General features: G+C 39.2%; 1 protein-coding gene across 4 annotated transcripts in view; it reads right to left on the bottom strand.

Moving 5' to 3' along the window:
- The window catches only part of TTBK2 (tau tubulin kinase 2), a 210,364-nt gene that overhangs the window by 22,608 nt on the left and 165,230 nt on the right, over positions 1-22,526 (bottom strand). For 3 of the 4 annotated variants that reach the window (XM_073348603.1, XM_073348602.1, XM_073348605.1), the window contains 2 exons: positions 21,572-22,169; positions 6,305-6,553 (listed from right to left, as the gene is read on the bottom strand). In XM_073348603.1, the coding sequence (XP_073204704.1) occupies positions 6,305-6,553; positions 21,572-22,169 (847 nt within the window). The remainder of the gene's footprint in view (positions 1-6,304; positions 6,554-21,571; positions 22,170-22,526) is intronic. The other variant, XM_073348604.1, reaches the window with a different exon arrangement.

Raw genomic sequence — 22,526 nt, 5'->3', positions numbered from 1 at the left:
TTTATTGGTTCCTTCTCCAGCAGAGAAATGTATAATTATCAAAAACATTAAAAGCATAAGATAACACTATTTAGAAAAGTTCTGATTTTCCTTTCCAAGGGTATACTATAGCTCATTTAAAAGAGCTGCACTTTTCCAAACTGGATATCTGTTTTGGAAGATTAAAAAAATTAATTGTTCTGTTTTTTAAACCCAGAGAGGGATCCCATTACAGTAACTCCTCACTTAATGTTGTAGTTATATTCCTGAAAAATGTGACTTTAAGTGAAACGATGTTAAGCGAATCCAATTTCCCCATAAGAATTAATGTAAATGGGGGGGTTAGGTTCCAGGGAAATTTTTTTCACCAGACAAAAGACTATATTATATATATATGTACAGTATAAGTTTTAAACAATTTAATAGTGTACACAGCGATGATGATTGTGAAGCTTGATTAAGGTGGTGGAGTCAGAGGGTGGAAGAGGGTGGGATATTTCCCAGGGAATGCCTTAGCGCTAAATGATGAACTAGCACTCAGCTGAGCCCTCAAGGGTTAACACATTGTTGTTAATGTAGCCTCACACTCTACAAGGCAGCACAAATAGAGGGAGGGGAGACAGCATGGCAGACAGAGACAAACATCCTGTGTGTGAGAGAGGAGGAGAGATGTGCATTGCCCCTTTAAGTACACTGACCTCACTCTAAGTACATTGCCTTTTTAAGTAGATCAATAAGTTGAAACAGCAACTGTTACTAGCAAGCTCCCTCTATCATGAGCCCTGTAATGTGCCCCCCTGCTCTATGGAGATGGGGTAAGCAGGGTGCAGGAGCAGGGGAGAGGGGAACACCCTGACATTAGCCCCCCTCTTCCCAAGTTATTGCTCCTCTACACATCTATTTTTGTTTTAACTGTGTGTGCTATAAAAATGTAAAATATGGACCTTCAGCTGCAAAACATTAAGGGCCAAAACCTAACCAAAAAAAAAAAAAAAAAAGGTATGTAAGGCCCCAAATCCTGCAATCAGACAGCAGGTCCATTCATCTGTACTGAGCACTATTAAATTAAATGGGGCTCTGCAAAGTGATACACTCTCATGGATTCAGTTGTAGGACTGGCATTAAGTTTACACTTGTTGCTCACAACTACTTTGTGCCTCAAAAAGGAGAATTTGTGAACAGAAACAGCATTTGCAGGCATAAATTAAGCAGATCTCAGGATATTTGCAAATGCAGTTTGCATACAAATTCTGTGTTGTAACATTAAAACTATTGTACACACAAAACTATAGGTGAAAATTAAGAATCTAGATCAAGGCTCCTTTGAAAGTGATCCTCTGATGAAGTGACACAATCTTTAGGAGCTTGTTGAGATTGACGGGTTTCTCATACTCTTTTTTCCTTTCTCAAGATGTAACTTTTTCTCTTATCTATCTTCTCTGTGTTTATGTATTTTTTAAATAAGCTGAACTAATGTTAGCAGGAGTGGGAGCTCTAATAAAGACCAGGCTTCAGCTGCTTCTTGCATTTTTACCACCATGTTCAGTCAATGTCCCTTTCAGAAGTTGAATCAGAAGGCAGGAGTCTTGTCTACACTAGGGCTTCCACCAATTCCAAAATGGGAAGGTATTTTTGTTGTTGTTTTTTTTAACTTCTCCTCACCATCCACAAGCCTCTAGAGATGTGATTAGAGCACAGTTCCTCCTACCCCAATGGTAAAATACTATATGGTCCAGTCAGCAATACAAAATCTGTATATATGCACAGCGCTTAAACATTTTAAAGGCCCAACTATAATGCAGCATGGCTTTGCCTCTGTGGATACAAGGCCAGGGGCAGAGCATAGCTTTTTGACATAGTTATAACATGGTTAGGTCCCAACCACACTGGCAAGATCAAGTCATATTACAACACAGGTGGTCACTAACACATATAAAGCTCCATGTTTAAAGGGACACTATCAACTTTCTTAGATTGTAAACTCTTCAGGGAGAGGCCCATGTCTTCAAAAATATTTATATTGTATTTTCCACAGAGGGGCTCTGATTCTGTTTTGGTCTTCTGGGTCCTACTGTAATACAAATATCAGGACTACTGTAGTGTATAGGAAAGGGTAGTATCCCTCTAAGTAGTTTTTGAGCCCTCTAGTGGCACTCACCATGTTCAGTGTTTTAGAAGTTGTCAAAAACTGGTCAGAGCTTGTACTGACTTGAATGGGAATAGTAGGTGCTCAGCACTCCTTTGAAAATCAGACCCCTTTATAATGTCTCAAGTTGGGATCCAAAAGATGGAGGTGTGACAAAGCAAGATACATCTGTATCAAATTATGAACTCTATTTTGCAGTAGGTGTTGAATACTAGGATAAACTTGCCATACCCAGGAAAGGCAATTGCCACCTCATTGAAGGACTATAGCTAAGACTAATCTAAGGCCATTAAAACTGCTGGCCCACCTCCATGGAACAATGTGTTTTCTGCACAGAGGTATGCAGGGAGTGACAAGCATGACATGAGGGAGCTAGAGGAGTGATTCTCAACTTATTTATCATTGTGGGCCACACTGGGTGAAGAGGCAGCTCGGACCCCACCATGCTGGGCAGCTGGAAACCTGGACCCTGCCAAGCGGGCCAGCCTTTAGCACATAGCTGAGCTGGGTCGCACCTGTGTGCTAATTGGGCCGCATGTGGGCCACAGGTTGAGAACAGCTGGGCTAGTACTTCCCAGTGGAGCACAATGCAGAGACACAGAGATCCTACTTAACAGCAAGGTTCTGCTCTGTGCTGGGGGAGCCAACCACTGCCACACATAGGAAAGACTCACAAGAGTGCAAGGGCAGGCAGGACTCTGCCCTATATGAAATGCTGACAAACACTGGACTCACAAGAAGGGTGAGATCAGACCATGGGAGGGGCTGTCTCAGTACTCTTAGCCCTGGTCTACACTGGTGAGGGGGTGGGGGGAGATCGATCTAAGTTACGCAACTTCAGCTACATGAATAACGTACCTGAAGTCGATGTACTAAGATCAACTTACCGTGGTGTCTTCACCGCAGCGAGTCAACCCCCCCGTCAACTCTGCCTACGCCTCTCGTGGTGCTGGAGCACAGGAGTCAACAAGAGAGCACTCAGGGGTCGATTTATCACGTCTAGACTAGACGCAATAAATCGATCCCTGCTGGATCAATCGCTGCCCGCCGATCTGATCCGGCGGGTAGTGAAGACATACCCTTAGTGTTTTCAGCTATCTGTAATTCTTGACTGCTTAAAGAATAAACTGACTGTGGTTAAGAAACTCCTTTGCTAAGCCAATGTTCCTTGCTTTCCTGTGATGTTTTCCTTGATGAGGTTAAAACAGAAGCATAGGGTGTCCACAACCTCTTGGGGAGCATATGTAAGAGACTGGCTTTGGGGTCTAGGGCAATTGGATGACAGCATCCCACATCCCAAGGAAGGATGTCAGAAAAGTGGTCTGAGTCTTGGAGTTTGCCTTGTAGTCTGTAAGCTAGAAAAGTGACTAGACCCTACCCAGACCCAAGGGGTTTGGAAACGCATGTAAAAAGCTGTATATATCCACTGGATATTTTCCACTTTAACATTACAAACATAAATGTAACTCAAATGTTGACAACATCCTTTAATATTTGAAAATTCCAAATGTTCCCCACTATGTGAACACAACAGTCCTTTTTCAGACTAAAGAAAATAACATTTCCCCATGCCTTCCATGATTCAACAGTTATGGAAACAGCTGCAGCATTTGCTGCTGGCAAGGGTCTGAATAGAAATCTGTCCCTATTCTAAGTATCCCTCACTTGGCCAGGCAGTACAGGGAAAGTGTGCTAATCAGAAGCCTGATCCCACTGCCTGGATTCACGAAGAGGTCAAGGAATCTCTTGTTCCCTCTGACAGTTCTAATGCTTCCAGGCTCTTCCTTATGCTGCAAACTGAACAAAACAGAAAGGCAGAAAGCATCTAATTCCCTTCCATATCCTGCATGACCACATATGTACGGCAGGGAGAGGGCACCTCTATCCAAAACGTGGATGAATGTGAAAGCCTAGTCCTTCCACCACACTAGCAACCAATATGTAGAGCGGGGGGTTAGCAACAACCTCTTTCATCTAATACAACAATCAAATTATGGAGGGTGGGTTACAGCCCTATAACGCTCACCCACTCAATCAGTAACAAGGGACGAAAATCCTTTTGCCTGATTTCAAGGAACAGCTGTACCGTTATTTATTCTGCAGCACACCGGACCTAAACTTTACAGCATGGTTCCATGATTTCTGCAATTCATCAGTTATAAATCCTACAGCATAATGTAAATTACACAGCAGGAAATGTATGGAAATACATTTAACACCAAATAGTTATATAAAATTCTTTTTATATTTGTTTTTAATATTTAATTGAAGGAAAACCTCTCATGTTTAATGAGTTTCTATGTTTTTCATGCTGCTGCAGAACTTCAAGCTTGCCACAGAATCTAACTCCACTGCATCATAGAAATCAGAAGACATTACATAAGAATTTAGGTCCAGTAAGCCATGAAGTAAATGGTACGCTGCTCATTGGAAAAAAAATAGGGCACCGTGTATATGTAGTACCCACTGCAGCTGAATAAAGCTAAACTCTCAACTAAATCAGGAATTTCAAACATTCCTGTTGGAAAAGGAATATACAGAACCACCTACTGGATACTCTGGTAGCCAGTGAAGATCCCTGAGAGTCAGCCTGTCCAATTTGCAAACTGTACTTGCAATATTTTATATCTGTGATGGAAAAAACTGAAGCTAAACTGTGCACACACATTTAAGAAAATTAGGCCAATCTGCATCCTGGGATACAAAGTAACTCTAAGTAACATTATAGCATTAAAGCATAATTTTTAATGAGTTTATTTCTCTAACATTTTCATATCCTAGTAAATACAGTTCAACTAACATGAAGAACTGGATATTCTGGCATCCCATGAGTTTCACAATACCAGGTATCTGGTACCTGGCACTTTCTAACTGACAGCACATTTACCCATTTCCAAGCACCTGGGGTCCAGATGGGAAGAGGGGCTAGCATTCTATATGGAGATGAAAAAAAGCTTGGTGCTGGAGAGAAAACACTGATTATTGGATTAGCTGATAAAATTCTGACATAATTATACCTACAGCACTGTTTGTCTTGTTATCACCAGCCATCGATCCTATTAAACTACTGAGAGAAGCTAGCCATTAAAACAAATCAATATATTTGTGCATGCTTTATAGAAAAAAATAAACATTAGATATATGATATTTATAATAATACATATGCATATGCAGAAAACAGAAGACAATGTGGAATTATTTTTAGTCTAGATTAAACATTTATGGTGTAATGGTGAATGATGAGATGTTTGGATCTATGTGTAATCAATGTTATGTCACACTGCTTTAATAGTGATTGCAAGCTGAAGCTGCTCAGCAAATCTCAAATACCATCTTTGTAACCACAACATAAATTATGAGACACAAAGTATAATCTGAATGCTAATCTTTTTCTTACTGGAAAGAAGCTCCAAAAATTGGACATAGCACAGAACAAGGACACAAATTGCCCTATTAACTTTGCCATTAGCAAGTCTTATTGATTGTTCCCAACATTATTTTATCCATTGGAAGCAATAGAACGTTTTTAGATTATTAAGTGTTACAGATACCCAAAGAAAGCACACTGGTGGTTCCTGATCCTATTTTTCTCCACTGAAAGCCTTCCAGGAGGGCCAAATTATATATTCCTCCCCCACAATTCATCAGATGTTCCCAAATGACCCCATCTTCACAAATGGAGAGTTCCTGATTTTATTTTTTAAACCAAGAATCCACTTCTTGATTTATGCGCCCATCTTTTCCCACTGAAAATCCCTTGGAGGAACCTGAATCTATCCTCACCAGTAACAGCAGATCTACAGGAGCCCCTGATCATGACTTCCCAAACAACAGATCCCTAAGTGATCTTGCCTATATCCTCTCCAGAAGAAATAACCACTAGGTGTTTCTAACTATCCTGTCCTCTGAAAGACTAGCAAGTATTTCTCACTCTATTTTTACCTCTTTAGGTGGTAATAACTTATCTTTCTCAGGAAATGTTTCTGACTCTGTTCTTTGATGAAGTACACTGAGTGCTCCTTTAATAGATCTTCTCAATATGCTTTCACAAGAGGTATTTTATAGCAGCACGATTAGCACCTCCATATTACTGTACTTTGCAAAGCAGCTATGAACCTTACAACTTAGCAAATGACTGATACAGTGCAGTTGCTTTTATGAAGACGAAGACTTATTCACCTGTTGGAGTTGTGCTTTTGAGATGCGAATGACAGGGGGAAACTTGTTGCCACTGGGAATGACAGGAAGCTGCCTACGGCCAGTTGAGCGGGAAGAGGAGGAATGGCTCTCTGCTGATTGACTCCTGGGTAACCCAGCCTCTTTCTTAGGGTCCAAGTGGGAGGACAGATGGGCAATAGGGCTCAGGGTGCGGAGGATGGGACTTGAAATTCTTGGAGTGGAGAAATGCAGCATGTGAGATGAGTTGAGCTGTGAGAACAACATGGTGGGGAAAAAAGTAAGTTTTTCACATATATTTTTTTTAACAATTTATTTTTGACCTACTGCCTGTGTAGCTTTCTTACAGTGACAGAATCACATCTCTCTCTCTCAGGCTAAAAGCTGATAATTTAAGAGAGATATAAATTCAGAAGCCTCCACATTTATCATCCATTAAAAAAATTAATATCACAATAAGAAATGAGCATCCTTTTTCTCTTTGGCTATCTAGTCCCCTAACTTTACTCATCTATTCAGCAAGCATACGTATAGGATAGGTATAACACTAAGCAAAGAAACTGTTGCAAAGATAATGACTGCATGAAATTGTTGATCACCGCACTTGTCTTTTCTACTGTTTAACACAGCAACATTGTTTTCTGACCGGACTATTTTTGCAGATCCATATACAGCATGCTTTACAACTGTGGTGGAACTAAAGCACAATGGGACTGCTGAAGTACCTAATTCATAAGGATAAGCACTGAGGCTAAAAGCAGCGACTTCTGGGAAATTTCCAAATTATGGGATGAAATTGGAGGAACAAACTGAAATGGTGAAGCTATAACAATTGTGGATTCCTGTATTGTCTGGATCAGGACTGAGCTAAAGATTTCATCCCAAATGTTGCAACCAACAGGAAAAAAACAAACCTTGGAAAGAGCTTGGATGGCTGTAGTGTGTAGAATAGGCAACATACAGGAACTGCAAGAACAAAGCCTCTCAGCTTTTGGAACACCTTTTCATTTAGGGTAGACAAAGCTCCAATAAAACCTATAGCCCTTGAATGCACAACTCTGAAGCCAACTAAAATCTTTGCAAGTCCTAATAAGCATTGAAGCAATACTGTTGAATATCTATTGCTAAAAATCATCAGATGAGATAATTATTTATCTCCTTTTTTGCAATTACTTTTAGACAAAATCAGAAAAGGGGAGAGATATGGAAAAATTTCCTTTAAAGTTTCTTGGATTTGATTTCTTCTGTTACTGCTGCTCTTTTAATTTTCGTTGGTATTTGGGAATCCCATTTGTCTTCCTATTATGATTGGATATTGATAATACTGTGGATGTATTGCACAGTTTCCAAGGAGAAGGTGTTAACAGCAGCATCACTTCTAGAGCTTCAGTACCCATAAAGTAGAATCATAGAATATCAGGGTTGGAAGGGACCTCAGGAGGTCATCTAGTCCAATCTCCTGCTCAAAGCAGGACCAATCCCCAATTAAATCACAGTTATCATTCACTTAAAAAAAAAACTATGCCCAATGTGTCATAAAAGCAGCATGTGAAGAAGGAAGATACATTAAAATTAAAAGAGGAGGAACTCTAAAATAAGGGAAAGAACATTTCAAAGCCCTACTTCCTGTACCCCTTGCATTTCAAAGGCTACTACTTATGATCATTTTAGTGACATTTCTAAATAATAACAAACCAACAGAAGCATGCAGACAAATCAGTTTTATAATTGTTCATATATATATTGAAAGTGGATTGCTAAACAAGTGTGACAAGAACAAACATCTGATTGATTAATTTAATCTAAAAGATGAAAGTGATATTAGCTGATACAGATTAGCCTCTTTCAATACGAATGAAAAAGTTGTACTGTTGAGAGATCTACTTGACAAATACTACATTTTGAAGACAGCTTTGTTCAGATACCATATAAAGTCTCACTGCATTTGGATACAAGTAGCAGAAATAAGAAAGAACAAGAAAATTAGTTCCCTCATCTGTAATTTTTATTTCTTATATTGGAAGGCACCAAGAGCTCTAGACATTACTCATGGGCTAGACCTGTTCATTCCACTCCAATAGAGTCATCTTAGACTGTTTTCTTTCCTCCTTTGAGCTCAGATTTCATGTATTGGGCTGCTATAGCCCTGCATTCTGACCCAGGGAGATTAATTCTAATGCTGAAACTATATAAACTAGGCAGAAAACATTAACATCACTGTAGATGGCACAATTAGTAGAATTAACGGAACTACATCTACAAACTCAATTTTATCAATAACCTTTTAATGTAAAAGGAGGGTTTGCCCAGATCAGTGCTTCCCTTCCATTATGAGAAATAAAAATGACAGGTTAAGTAAATTAATTTTCTCTTTCTCATACATGAGCTACACTCCAGGCCAATGGATCTTATGGTAAGTAGCAAGCAGTAAAAGACAATTCCTAAAAAGGGAAGACACATTAAATACAAGTCAATGTAAATCCCTACAGGTAAAACAAAAATAAATAATGTATTTTATTCATTTACTTTTTGTAATATTAACTTTATTATTTGCTTCTTTAGTTTAGGTTGAGGTAAGCCAAAAGAGCAAGGGCTGCATAAGTTGAGGAGAGAATGTGAGTTTGATAGAACTTGGGGAAATAACCAAAAATCTTAAGTGGCCACACTGTAAATCCTTTCATCCCAAGAATCTGAGGGTATGTCTACACTGCAATTAAAAACCTGTGGCTGGCCCATGCCAACTGACTCAGCTCAGACGAAGGGGCTGTTTAACATTTGGGACTGGACTGAAGCCCTGGCTCTAAGACCCTACCAGCTGCAGCCCAAACCTGATCGTCTACACCGCAATTAAACAGCCCCGCAGCCCGACCCGGCAACCCTGAGTCACCTGGCAGGGTGTCTGATTACAGTGTAGACATACCCTGAGGCACCCTTAACAGAATAAACTTTGATGCTCCCAGGAGGGGACTTACTGGATGCTTTGCACACTTAATCTGATTTTTGAGAGCTAACATAATGGGGACCTTGAAGAATTTTTCAATACTCCCATGAAGATAAAATAAGGCATCTAACTTTCTCCACTCTTTGGTCAAGGGCTGAGAGATTTTAAAACCCATTTCACATCCAAAAAATGTTTGTCTAATAACAGTTGGGAAAGAAATAGACTGATCCAACTTTCTTACTGTTATCCAAGGTAGTTGTATCTCAAAAGGAGACAGACAAATACGGTGAGGCGTCCACTTAACAAGTAAAAAGATAGTAAGGGGGCTGGCAGTGGTTGGAGCAGTGGTCAGGCCTTGTGGTTAGAGCAACAGTTGGTAGCCAGGAATAGGAGCTCAGGATCAGAGCTGGAGTAACAGACCAGATGCCACAGCCAAAGTTCAGAGCTGAAGTCAGAAATCAGAGCTGAAGGTCAGAGCCGGGTTATCTGGAGTAAGGCAAGGTTGGGGTCAAGGTAGGAGCAGGGCTTAATCTGAGGCAGGAACAGGGCTGGGACAAGGATGAAACAAAGCAGGAACACGACTTGGAACAAGCAGAGTAGGGGTTATCACAGCCGTGCATGAATGCTTTCAGCAGTTGCTGAACTACTGCTCCTTTGGGATTAAAGAGATGGTCTGATGACTTCCAACCAGTCAGGCAGTATAGCCAATCAGGCGTCCTACTGCAGGCCAGCTGTATGCCTCAAATTTTGCCATAAGTGCAATACTAACTCAATATGAGGGGCCCCGCAACCAACTCCACCCTGTGCCTATTAGTCTTGGAAGCTAATCCCAGCAGAAAAAAATTACGTTTAGAACAAGGAGCTACGGGCTATCGAGGTGGATTTTGAGGAGTGGGGCTACCTCCTAGAAGGATCCTAGTTCCTGGTTCAAGTCCTAATGGATGACAAGAACCTGGAGTACATACAGACTGCAAGATGCCTTAACCAATGCCAGATCTGCTGCTCTTTCTTCCTCACTGACTTCGACTTTGTTGTAACTTATCAACATGGGACAAGAAACAGCAAGGCAGATACCCTATCTCACAAAGATGAATATTCTGTTACTATGCTCAAGATGTCCAACTATGTCAATGGGACAACTGACAGCTGTCTGATGTCCTCCATCCACTTCTACTCCCCAATGACTCATATGCAACCCAGATCTGCCAGATCCTGAACTATGAGGGTACCCAAAATGATTGAGTTCCAACTACAGAATGGTCTCTTCTGTCGTAAGGGTTGTGTTTATGTTCCAGAGGGACCATCTAGGCTTCAGGTATTGAAATTATACCACAATTTTCCACTTGAGGGCCACTGTGGCCAATTCAAGACCTGGAATCTGGTTTCAAGGAGCTTCTCATTAACTCAGAGCTCAAAAACCTTTAAGGTGGTTTGAAAACTCTGCTGCTTCTACTGTTATTTGTTAGTTCAGGACCAACATGAAGGGATGGAGGAATATCCTCCACCAAAGTGAAGTATGAAATGGGAGACTACCAAGAGTGGTATAAATACTGGTGTGTGAAAACGTGTAACAGGATTTCTGTAGTGACTTTATAGCTATGTCACTTTTGGCAACTCATTGTGTCAACCTTTTCATTGCAGAATTATATTTAGATTGTACACTACTATGAGCTACTAAACCACACTCTACTGCTTTGACTTGTGAAGAACTGCCAGTGGGACCAATGAGGTGGCAACCTAGGTTTGGATATCCTGGCACACAAACTGAGGAGCTTGAGAGAAGAAAAAAAAATTAGGCACACTTTTTCCTACACCTTCCACATATTTGGATGCTCTGCTGTCTGAGGTAGGCCAGCGGTACATGTAGACCACTTTGCTGCGTGCCTAAGGAATGCCAGTGGCAGACAGGGCTAAATCACAATGACATACTCTGAGCCAGAAGAAATGCAGGCCTACTGACATTAGCAAGTTGGTGATATAGGCCACTTTGAGTTGCTGAAGGAAATCAGTGAAAAGTGTAGTATAATGGCAGGCTGAGCTAGGGGACACACTCACACACAGAGGGAGCTGATCTGCTGGCATAGGCTAGACACCTCTGCTGCACTGCTGAGAGAAGTCAGTGGAAGGTGTAGTAAAATGCAGGGCAAGGCTCCACTGCATTACTTATACTCTGAGGGAGTTGGAAACCATGTATATTCAAATATACAGGATCCTCAGGCTGCCTTAAAATGAAAGATAACAAGTTGCAACTACTGATATGTGACTCGTCTGACATTCCCAATGGTTTGTGATAGAAAATTATCATACTAAAGCTTTCTTCTGTGAAGAGCAGCAAGCCTGAAGCTGTTCTGTCTGAGGGAGGCAGAGTAAACGTGGGTCAGAAAGTGGTATTGCAGCAATCCAACAGCATTACTTGGAATTCAAAGGAGGAAGGAAGGAAACAAAACTCAGACTGCCTCCATGCTAGAAAGAGCAGGTCTAGATCATGATATCCAGACCAGTGGAAGCCTATGTATAAGAAACAATTTCATGGGTTATCAGCCAGATTAGCTAAAAATTGGCCGACAGTCCTGACAACTGATACTGAACATATTTAATTTCAAAATCTGTGAGACTGACCAAATACTGAAACATACAAAATGTCATTTTAGAGATTCACTTTTTTAACTACATGATGAAGTGTATATAAGTCCTATAAGCAGAAAAGTGAATCTGTAAAAATTATAGTTTCAGTACACTCTCTCAATGATTTCCAAGTCAAATTTGCTCAATTTACAGGTCAGGTCAGTAAGCACATCATTTGATTGTCAGCATCACAAGAACACCCTGAGATCTAAAAATAAAGTGTTCTTTTCCCTCTCAGTTATCTCCAGGATCAATAATACCGTATTTGAAGTCAATGTGATTGTAAGGTTGTAACAGAGAAAAAAATTGGCTCTGGAATCAGAATGCAATTGACTGTTTTGTTGATGATTGAGGCAGAATAGAACCTAGTTCATTTTCTCTTAGCTGCATGGCTTCTGAAGTAGTAATAGGAATAAATAATTTTTTTTCAGTAAATCCAACAGATGTGACTTGAACACACAGGAAGACCAGTTGAGTAAGAAAGTGGCATTTTTACATAGTTACTTTCCTGATTATACAATTACACTATAACCACTATTGTAACAAACTCATAGTGAGTTATTACATTTATAAAACATGTCAACAATAAACAGAAAAAACGCCATGCAGTTTAAAAAAAATATTCTGGACTGACTTGTAACCAAACGTTCCATGGGTAAGCATGTTCTTCACTGATTAATAAAAAGATGCTCTGATAAGAAAAGGTAAAATTGTATAGCCTGTTTAAATTTTATACTAATACAGTAACAATACCAGAACAGGTAAACAGACTGTGAGGCGATACAAGCATTGTTTTGGCTGAACAGGAGTTTTTGTTGTAACTTATTAACAGGTGCTTTCTCTCTCTCTGTAGATCTAAAAAATAGATACAATATTTATAAAATAATAAATCTGACCAACACCTGATTATAATTGACCAACACCCATTACAACTTCACATATGGGACTTTGTCCTCATTATATTTAAAAATACTTGATTACAAAAAAAAAATGAAAAGCACTTCAAGAAATAAGCTTATATAGTATGACTCCTCTGGTGTGGGTGGCTGAATACACTTGGACCTTGGTCTCATGCCCTTACTGCCCAAAGGTGTGCAATTATCCTGGCAGTTTTCTTTGTCCCCACATCTTGTGATGTGTTACTACTAATCAGCTCTGGGTTTTTTTTCCATGTGTGTGCATTTCCCACTTCTCTTTCTTATATAAAGGTTTCTCCTTCCACTTACCTACTCTGCCAATTTTCTATATACACATACTCTCTCTCTCTCTCATCTTCCCTCCCACAATCATAGCTGTTTCATCACCCTCAATCAATCAGTTCTTCACAAGAGACAGGGACCAAACTCAGAAGCCTGAGGATGTTCAATGAGAAGGGGATTTTCAATGACCAGAAAAAAAAAAAAGCAATGCTATGGAAATAATGAGCCAGAAATCTGGAGCACAAGTGCAGAAAACACATACCTGCTGTCAATTCTGACACTTCCTACAATTTTCCACAGGATTATTACTGTTATTATTTGAAAAGCAACACAAAAAGGCTACATAATTTTTTCCAAATAATTTCTGATCTTTCAACTTTGCTACATGGTCTCTACTATGAAACAGATATGGGGACAGACAGAATGATTTCTTTATTCCCCAAAGCATCTCGTGTTGAAATGTTCTCAGAGCAGTGTTCAGAATCATCTGGAGGAAGGAGGAAACTGAGTTGTTTCAGAACTTGTATTAAATAACCAAGACCCAACGTTTTCCCCCCTACAGCACTATTTCATATTTCTAGATCCGTTTTACCCCGTTTTTACTGACACTTTATTTGGTTCAGTAGTATTATACTGAAATTGTATTCTTGGAGGCAAATTTTGTTCATAGCCAGAGGTGCAATATAAAACTGAAATCAGCATCAACAAGAGCAAAATTTGCCCCTTTTCCTGTTTGTATTTTTTCACATGGGCACACTATCTAAATTAAATTAAAAAACAACTAAATATCAGTATGTTTAATTTAAGGCTTCTATGATTACACAAACAATTCTGATACCAACCTTATCACTCATTTTATCCACACACAAAACTTCTAAATCACCAGCATTCATATGACCTTTGCTCTACCCCTGGATTTGCTTTACTAGTTTACGGCCTGATTTAACATCCATTGAAGTTAATGCTAGTCTTTTCTTTGACTTTATTGGGAATTTGACAGGTCCCTTATGTACATTTTAAACATCATACAGTTGGATAAGTGAATACTGGTGCGTACTATTTGTTTTGGAGTATCAAGTTGTGACATAAATAGCTCCCATTTTAATGTACTAGACATAGTTTTTTCATCTGGCATAACAGTGATGTTTACTGTATGTTCAGACAGCAGATGTTGTCTCTAATGATATTAGTCTAATTACAGGTACATTAAATTATTTTGCTTAGTAAAGAAAGAATGCTATCTGGATGTGCTTACATACTACAGCGACAGAGAAACCTAAAATGATATATCTGGTATTCATATGTTCTTGAGTTGCTAAAGTATTTTTGATTTTGTGAGTTGCTTATGGTTGTATGAATAAGATATGGTATTAAAGTTTAGAGGTACAATTCTTAGGGAAGTTATGAGATAAACAGATAAAGGTTAATTTCTACTTTTTAGTCATTCTGAATATTTTGTTACAGAGGCAGAATCCAAGTTTTTTGACTTGCAGTGATTAATAATTTGTCTCTTTAATAGTCTGTGGGAACACAGTAGGTATTAAGATTTTTATCACTTTTTAAACTTTAGCTTGCTATTTCCATATTTTTTAATGTTTTGAGCTTTCTTAAGGATGTGTTTAATTGTATGCCTCGTCTTGAATTGCACACTGCAACCTTAACTATAATAACGTTTTTGTTATTTAATTTCTTATTTTTGTAAAGTATTTTACAATGTTTTTGAATGTTATCAAAAGCTGGGATAGAGACTAAGTGATAGACACTATATGACCTACAGACAACCATTGATACTATGTATCCTAAGCACCTTCCATACACTATTCAACTATTTTAATCTTCAGGCTCTGCAGAATCCAAACTATAGTCACCTATATATCGTTTTCATCTAGACTTTTAAAGGCCAAAAGATGTGTAATCTAAATCTGGATATGACAATCTCATTTGTCAACAAATATACAATAGTATCTCTGATGTAGAAACACAAATAACTTAAAAAAGTAAAATTTTTAATGATGAAATCTGTGAAAAGAAATCACAGCATACATTACAGTGCATTATAAAGTACATTAGAATGAGTTTCCAAACGTTTTCAGCCAACCAGCATTCACGTATCATGGGGTTCTTTTTTTCCATTGTGAAAGTCATTTTTTTCTACTCTTTGCCATTAACCCAATTCTGATGCTACACTTCTGAAAACACACAATTCAGATCACTATCACCTTGACTTAAAAAGTTAGAAGGAGGGTTACAATAAGTTTTATACATGGAACACTGGTTGCAACCTTAACTATGAAAGTGCTGCTCACTACTTCTTAATTATGCAGAGATGTCCTTATTTTCCCTGTCTTTACTGTTTCCTCGCCCTCTATAGTTATCTTCCTGTGTTGTGGCTGTGATACCGCAACATTCCTTTGTTTCCCTAACTATGGAGCAGAACAATCCTCAACTACAATCACAACACAGGATGTATGAAAGAGAAACTGTCCCAAGGAAGAGATTCATATGAAGCCACTATGAATGAAAGTCATTCCTCCACTCTTCTGTTTTAGGATAGCATTTTACAATACATATGGGATACATTTTCTGTTTATTCCCAGATATCACTGTATGTGGATGAGATGCACTCATTCAGTGAATCTTGTTAAGGAGGAATGTAACAGTGGAGACTGATGATACTGACTAAAGCCATTTTATTTTGGGAATGGGTTCTTTAAAGACACAGTGAGCCTACCCTTTAGAGTCTCAGAGTTACAGTTACTATATAAATGTGCCCTGAGACAACATATTTATCATATTCCACCTAGAAATAGAAACGGCATACAACAGGGCCTGTGGACACTAATATTGACAACTACAGAACATGCCTAAGGTTTGCTGAATAGCACAGCACAAGAAGGATTCAATAAACCTACTTGTACTTCAAAAAAAACCAAACAATCTCGTATGAAAGTAAGTTTGTTGATTTATATCAAAATATTATAGTCTATTGGCCTAAAAATGACAGTTTAGAGATGACCTGAAAGTGCTCTTTTTAAAATTAAAGTAAGGTCAGTTATCAGGACAGATTTCACTGCCTATTCTAACCAATGATTAAGCCAATAAAAACTGCAATCTTTATGGATAAATGCAGTAAGACGCATTCTCCTAAGGGGTCAAACCATGGTTTCATGAGTTATGTAGGCATAAGAGCCAAATCCAAAGAATGTGAAGAGTCACAAATAGGTGAGAAGACATGCAACCATCCTTATTAAAACCTTTTTACACTAGAGTGTGCAAGACTTAGGATTCTTGTACTAAAGAAACATACCCAGATATGGCTGCCAGATGGAGTTTAACAGCACTCAAAGACAGATTAGACTATTTGAGTGATGAGAAATAGTTTAAAAGTAAGAGAACTGTAGAAATTTACTGTAATATAATAATAAACCAGAACCCTTATTAGAGACCAACAAGAAAAACCTCTTATTTTAAGGCAGAGTTCTTTTTCATTAAAGGTTTATTCTCCAGATGAATTTGCTGAATTTCTTATAGGCAACATAAGTCAGAATTCAAAAAGAGGTCACAATCCAAGCCAGCAGAAAGTTTCTCCTTCTCCTCTCCCTCCTTTTGTTCTGGTTGTTGTGTGCCTTGATAATACCTTCTGTCCCAGAAGTAGCTGCATTTCAGTGGTGCAGTTATTTATGTATTGTATAAAAGGTGCTATATAAAAGTAAAATTCTCTGTCTCTCACATTAAATTCAGTTACTTTCTTCCAGTTAATTGTTTTCTTATTCTCCTTACATTTACATGTCTGTCATCATCGCTCTATTCTGTCTCTTATTACCATTTTTATTTCATTTTATATCTCTGTCACTATGTGCCCATTTTTCTGTCTCCTGTTCTTCATCCAAACTTCTCCCTTGTTAGTTTATTCCTCGCTGTCTTTTCCACCAGATGTGTGATTAGTTTTAATACTTCAGCTGAAGGTGGCTAGAAATTCATCTGATTCTGCTTTCCCTATTATTTCTGACAGTAAGTAAGTTATAAAGCCCTCCAGCTACAGTGCCAGGATTAGCATTTCAGACCTCTAGGAGACATCTGATGAGATGAGTAATGTATAATGATAAGTGCACATTTTTGGTGGGCTGTCAAAATATCAGATTTGACTATTTTGCAGAAAGTTGGGCCCAAAGTAAGGAGGGATGGCACAGTTGTGTGGGATGAAGAAGTGAAATTACAGCATCATGAATTTTATACCTTTAACGATGAATTCTCTTCCTTTTTTTGCTTTAAATTGGATTCTTAATATTACTTAAGATGAGATTAATTCAACCACAAAAAAAGTTTATGCATTAAAAATTTATCCAAAATGCTTATCAATGGTCCCATTCACATCAGTGGCAAAGAACTGGGGCCCTAGTCACACATTTGATCCATCCTAGTCAAATTCTAATCTCTCTCAGCACTGCACAGAAGTTACTGTCTCCAGTTCTCCTCAGTTTACCTTCTTCCTTTAGATAATATCTAGGCTAGGGTGTCTCATACTTTTTCCTAACTTGGATCAAATCTTAACAAAAAGATATTTTAGTGGACATGTCATCTACCATTTGCACTATATGTATGTATGTCAACTGAAGCAAATGCTTACATGGAACAGTTATATTAGGGAAGAGTGTATGCATTTCTCATTGTTTTGAATGGGATAAGTGTTTTGCCCTTTTGGAAAAATGTTAATCAAACCATTTACTTTTCATCTCGTCATCTCCTTCTCCCTATCTATTCCTCCCTCTTCCCCATAATATTTCTCAACCCCTTTATTTCCCTCTCTCCTTGGTCCCCGGGCATACTATCCAATAGAGTGGTTTTCTGCTCCTGGACAGTTTATCAATGACTTCAGGCTCTGAAGACTAGTTCTATTTCTGTCTCCCTAGGTATGTGTGTGACCCCCATGATTATCAATCAGTGTTTCCTCCCCCTCTCTTAAGTAGCTATGAACCCTACTGGAGGTAAACTCTTTTTGCTTGTTTCCAACTGCTTTAACAGGAATCCAGGTCTCCTTTGAAATAAAAAGCCTACCAGCTGTAAAAGCAGCTAGAAATAAGGAGGAGAAGCCAGCACCATGTTACCTACCAGGTATTTGTGGAGCAGCCTCACTTTGACCCTGATTCAAAGGCCACTGAAATAGAAGGAAGCAATCACTTTCTTCAGTAGTCTTTGGATCAGACCCTTTGAAAGGCACTGTTTGATAATCCTTTTCAAATTTACATTAAGTTTCCCAAATCACCTCCACTCATACAGTAACTCCTCATTTAATGTGGTAGTTATGTTCCTGAAAAATGCAACTTTAAGCGAAATGATGTTAAGCGAATCCAGTTTCCACACAAGAACTAATGTAAATGGGGGGGTTAGGTTCCAGGGAAATTTTTTTTTTTGCCAGACAAAAGACTATATATATATATATATACACACACACACACATATACACACACAATATAAGCTTTAAACAAACAATTTAATACTGTACACAGCGATGATGACTGTGAAGCTTGGTTGAGGTGGTGGAGTCAAAGGGTGGGATGCCTTACTGCTAAATGATGAACTAGCAATTGGCTGAGCCCTCAAGGGTTAACTCATTGTTGTTAATGTAGCCTCACACTCTACAAGGTAGCACAAATGGAGGGAGGGGAAACAGCATGACAGACAGAGACACACACCCTGTGTGTGAGAGAGAGAGATGCGCATTTCCCCTTTAAGTAGCTGACACCACTCTTAAGTACACTACCTTGTTAAGTTAATCAGCAAGCTGAGACCACAGCAGCTGCTGCCAGGAAGCTCCCTCAGTCCTGAGCCCTGTCGTGTGTCCCCCCTGCTCTATGGAGATGGGGTAAGCGGGGTGCAGGAGGAAGGGGGAGGGGGACACCCTGACATTAGGCCCCCCACCTCAGCAAGCAGGAGGCTCTGGAGAGCAGCTCCAAGGTAGAGGGCAGGAGCAGCACATGGCAGTGGGGAGAGGGACAGCTGAACTGCTGGCAACTGATAGCTTGCTGGGCGGCTGCTGCACATGGAACTTAGGGGAATGGGAAGCTGATAGGGGGCTGACAGTCCACCCTAGTTCCAAGCCCCCACCAGCTAGCTGCAACGGGATGCTCTTCCTGAAAGCAGTGGACAAAACAGGCGGCTGCCAAACATTATAATGGAGCACTGCACAACTTTAAACGAGCATGTTCCCTAACTGATCAGCAAGGTAACAACGAAACAACGTTAACCGGGACAACTTTAAGTGAGGAGTTATTGTACTTCCAGTTTAATTTCCATTTTCAATTTCATACTGTTTATTCATTGTCAAGCCAGACAAGTTTCCTCCACTCACCTTCTCTGAAATGTCTCCCATTCCTGATGCAGTTTAAATTTACCTGTACTTCTCTCTTTTTCCAGTTCAGGCCATAATCCTACCCCATTTACCATTTCAACAAAAGTTTCTTCGTCTACATAGTCCAATTCAAAAACCTAGATTATAGCTATCTCCATTTCCCAATGCACCTTCACTTTCCTCTCCAGAAATTCACATTGTTCACTACTATTTCAGTGAATGACAGCTCCATTAGAATCAAGTCAGTTTCAATCCCACCTATACTCAGAGTTTAAGTAAGCAAACCATTGCCCGTAACATAGTACATTTGTGTGAAGAACGTCCATGCAAAGTTGCAAACTGAGAACTGAAAATTAGCAATTTGCACCAACAATGTTACTATACATTGTCTACTATGGCTATAGTTAAAAAGCAACAGTTGAGCTGTAAATCAACGCTACATCTTTATGGGGTTCTCAACGAACTGTAAAACTGCAGTATTTTGTGTTGGCCACATTACTAACGTATGTTTCAAAATTCTTGTTCTCTTTAGCTTAGCAGCAGCTGCATATTTTAAGGTCTTTTCTGTACATTTAATCTTTCTGTAACTTACACAGTTTGCAAAGAATGGGTGCCTAAAAATAAATAACCATGTATAAATATTTCTACTGTCTTTAATATTTCACAAGAACATGGGGATATTTGCATATGTGTAGAAGAGATTAAGTAGAACTGTTTAATTGTGTCTCTGAATTTTCCTAAAGTAATAAAATTTCAGATTCCTGAATTAGTAAGTGATCAGGAGCATCAAGGGACATATATTTTTGCAGCCTCTCTTTTAGCAAAAAGAACTTTAACTTTTTAAAACTGTGGTGTAAAGTAAGAGAGAAGTGAAGCCAGGTTTATTAGGATTTATGAAACCAGAGTCCTTTTCTATCTGGGTTTTAACTTTGGAATTTATTTTGGAAAACAGAATACTGACAAGAAGTCTCTTCTGAGCAATATGCTGCACTTAACCATAATATAGAAAAAATAAGGAGTAGAGAGATTAAGACAAATACTTTCAAATATGGGTACTTAAGGTTAGGTACTTAAATAAATGTGGCCTGATATTCAGAGATACTGTATACCTACAGATGCCACTGGTTTAATTTAGGTGCCTAAATATGGATTTCAATGCCTAACTTTAGGCACCCAAGTTTGAGAATACTGACATATGTGTCCCAGATTGACACAGCAAGTGTAAGAGGCAAGAACTGAAATCACAAGTCTTGAGTCCCTATACCCTGGTTTAACCACTAAACCACACTGCCTCTCTAAGAAAGGAAGGAGAGAAATAAAGTCGGAGGGAGCATTATTTGGTGATGGAGACATCTGAAGGGGAAGGAAAACTATTGGGAACTGTGCAGATGAGGCATGTATGAGACAGAAAAGAGAAACATGCCAACAGGAGAAGGAGCAGAGGAATCTGTTGGGCAATCTGTCCAGCAGAAGAGAGGCAAATGACAAGCAATTACAGAACTATTTCAGAAGTGGGAAGTAGCAGTGGAGTTAGAGAAGCCGGCAAAGAACTATAACTGGTGCAAAATATATCAGGGGTTGCAGAAACATAAACATTACAGTGTCAGTGCACTAGAAGTCCCTATGATCAATAAACAGATTATAGCCAGTCAAACAGGGAAGCCAAGTTGTTTCAGGGGCAGAAAGCAGCAGAGGAAATTCAGAAGAAAGAAACTAATTACAGGACGCAGGGAGCAAGAAACTTTGTTTCTTTGGTACGATACTAGCTTCTGCCTTTTAGACTTTCTCTACAGGACATAACATACTATTGCATAGTATTTTACACATTTGTTATACTCTCTGTTTATTTACTCATAACAATATACATATGTGTGTATGTCGTTGGTTAAAAGGTTCTTTTTAATGTATATTTTTTAATTAAGCCCAGTTCTGAGGGTTGTTCACTGCTGAACCGAAAGCAAACCTCTTGCAGAATTTAGACACAAATTTAGCAGATCCTGGGAAATCCCTGGTGCAGAGTCAAGTCCCATATCCCATAACCTAAACATTCCAGAACCCTGTTTACACTTTAGCCACTGCCTTTTCATTTACTGCTTTATTCTCATATAGCACTGAAAAGAGAGTAAAGATATGATTATAACTATGAGTTTTCTTACCAGAGTAAGGGCTCCTTCTGCTTGGGCCTCCATTGGACTTGAAGGTGTGGCTGCAAGAAGCTGGCCAGCAACTCCAGCCATAAATTCTAATTTATCTGTAAATTGTTCAGAAGCAGCAGTAGCATGATCAACAGGTAGATCTAACCCCACACCTAAGGCTTCATTCTTGGCATGGACGTTGTTTTCTGCCCAAATACTCAGTCTCAGCTGTTTCTCTTGGGGGGATTCCTCTAGGACTTGTAGAACCTCAGGCTCCTCATCTGAGGGACTTCCAGTTGTTTTATGTACTAAAGCTCCATTGGTCCTGAAATCCTGCAAGTCCCGTTCCTTATCTACTATCACCCATTCCTTGGAATCAACCTCCTGCCGGCAGGAGCTTAAGTTGACAGCCACAAAGCCATTACTGACAATGCCATCAACTTGTTCTGGAGAACTGGCTGAAGCAAGCTTAGAAGCATCAGGGAGATATTCTTCATCATAATGCCAGACACGGTCAGTGCGGGCAGCCACAGCAGGAACAGATATTTTCTGAGGAAGAGGAGGAGCAGCAACAGCAGTTTCTTTCCCAGCATTTGAGTCTTTCTGCATCTTCTGCAAGCTTAGGAGAGAAAGAAGTTACATATGAATTAATTAAGAATGAACTACACAATCTGAATTGTGCCATAGAAGCCAAGTTAAATTCACTTGAGAGTCTACTGCAGTGTCTTACAAATCCAAGGATGAGCATAAGAAACATAATTTTCAAGCAGCAATTATGGAGATGCCTGCAACCAAATGTTTTGCATGTGAACACGTAACTCCTGTCAAATAAGGGCTCAACAGCAATTTACTGAAAATAAGGGGAAGGAGGCAGAAAGTTAATAAAAGTCAGAGGAACATTGGAACTAAAGAAAGGAAACCAACTCCTCACCTCAGCATGAATTAATGCCAAAACATTTCAGCCTGGATTCAGTAC

This window comes from Lepidochelys kempii, chromosome 6 (assembly GCF_965140265.1).
Source record: "Lepidochelys kempii isolate rLepKem1 chromosome 6, rLepKem1.hap2, whole genome shotgun sequence".
Taxonomy (NCBI): Eukaryota; Metazoa; Chordata; order Testudines; family Cheloniidae; genus Lepidochelys; species Lepidochelys kempii.
The sequence above is the reverse complement of the archived record's forward strand: the minus strand, read 5'-3'. Positions and strand labels throughout refer to the sequence as shown.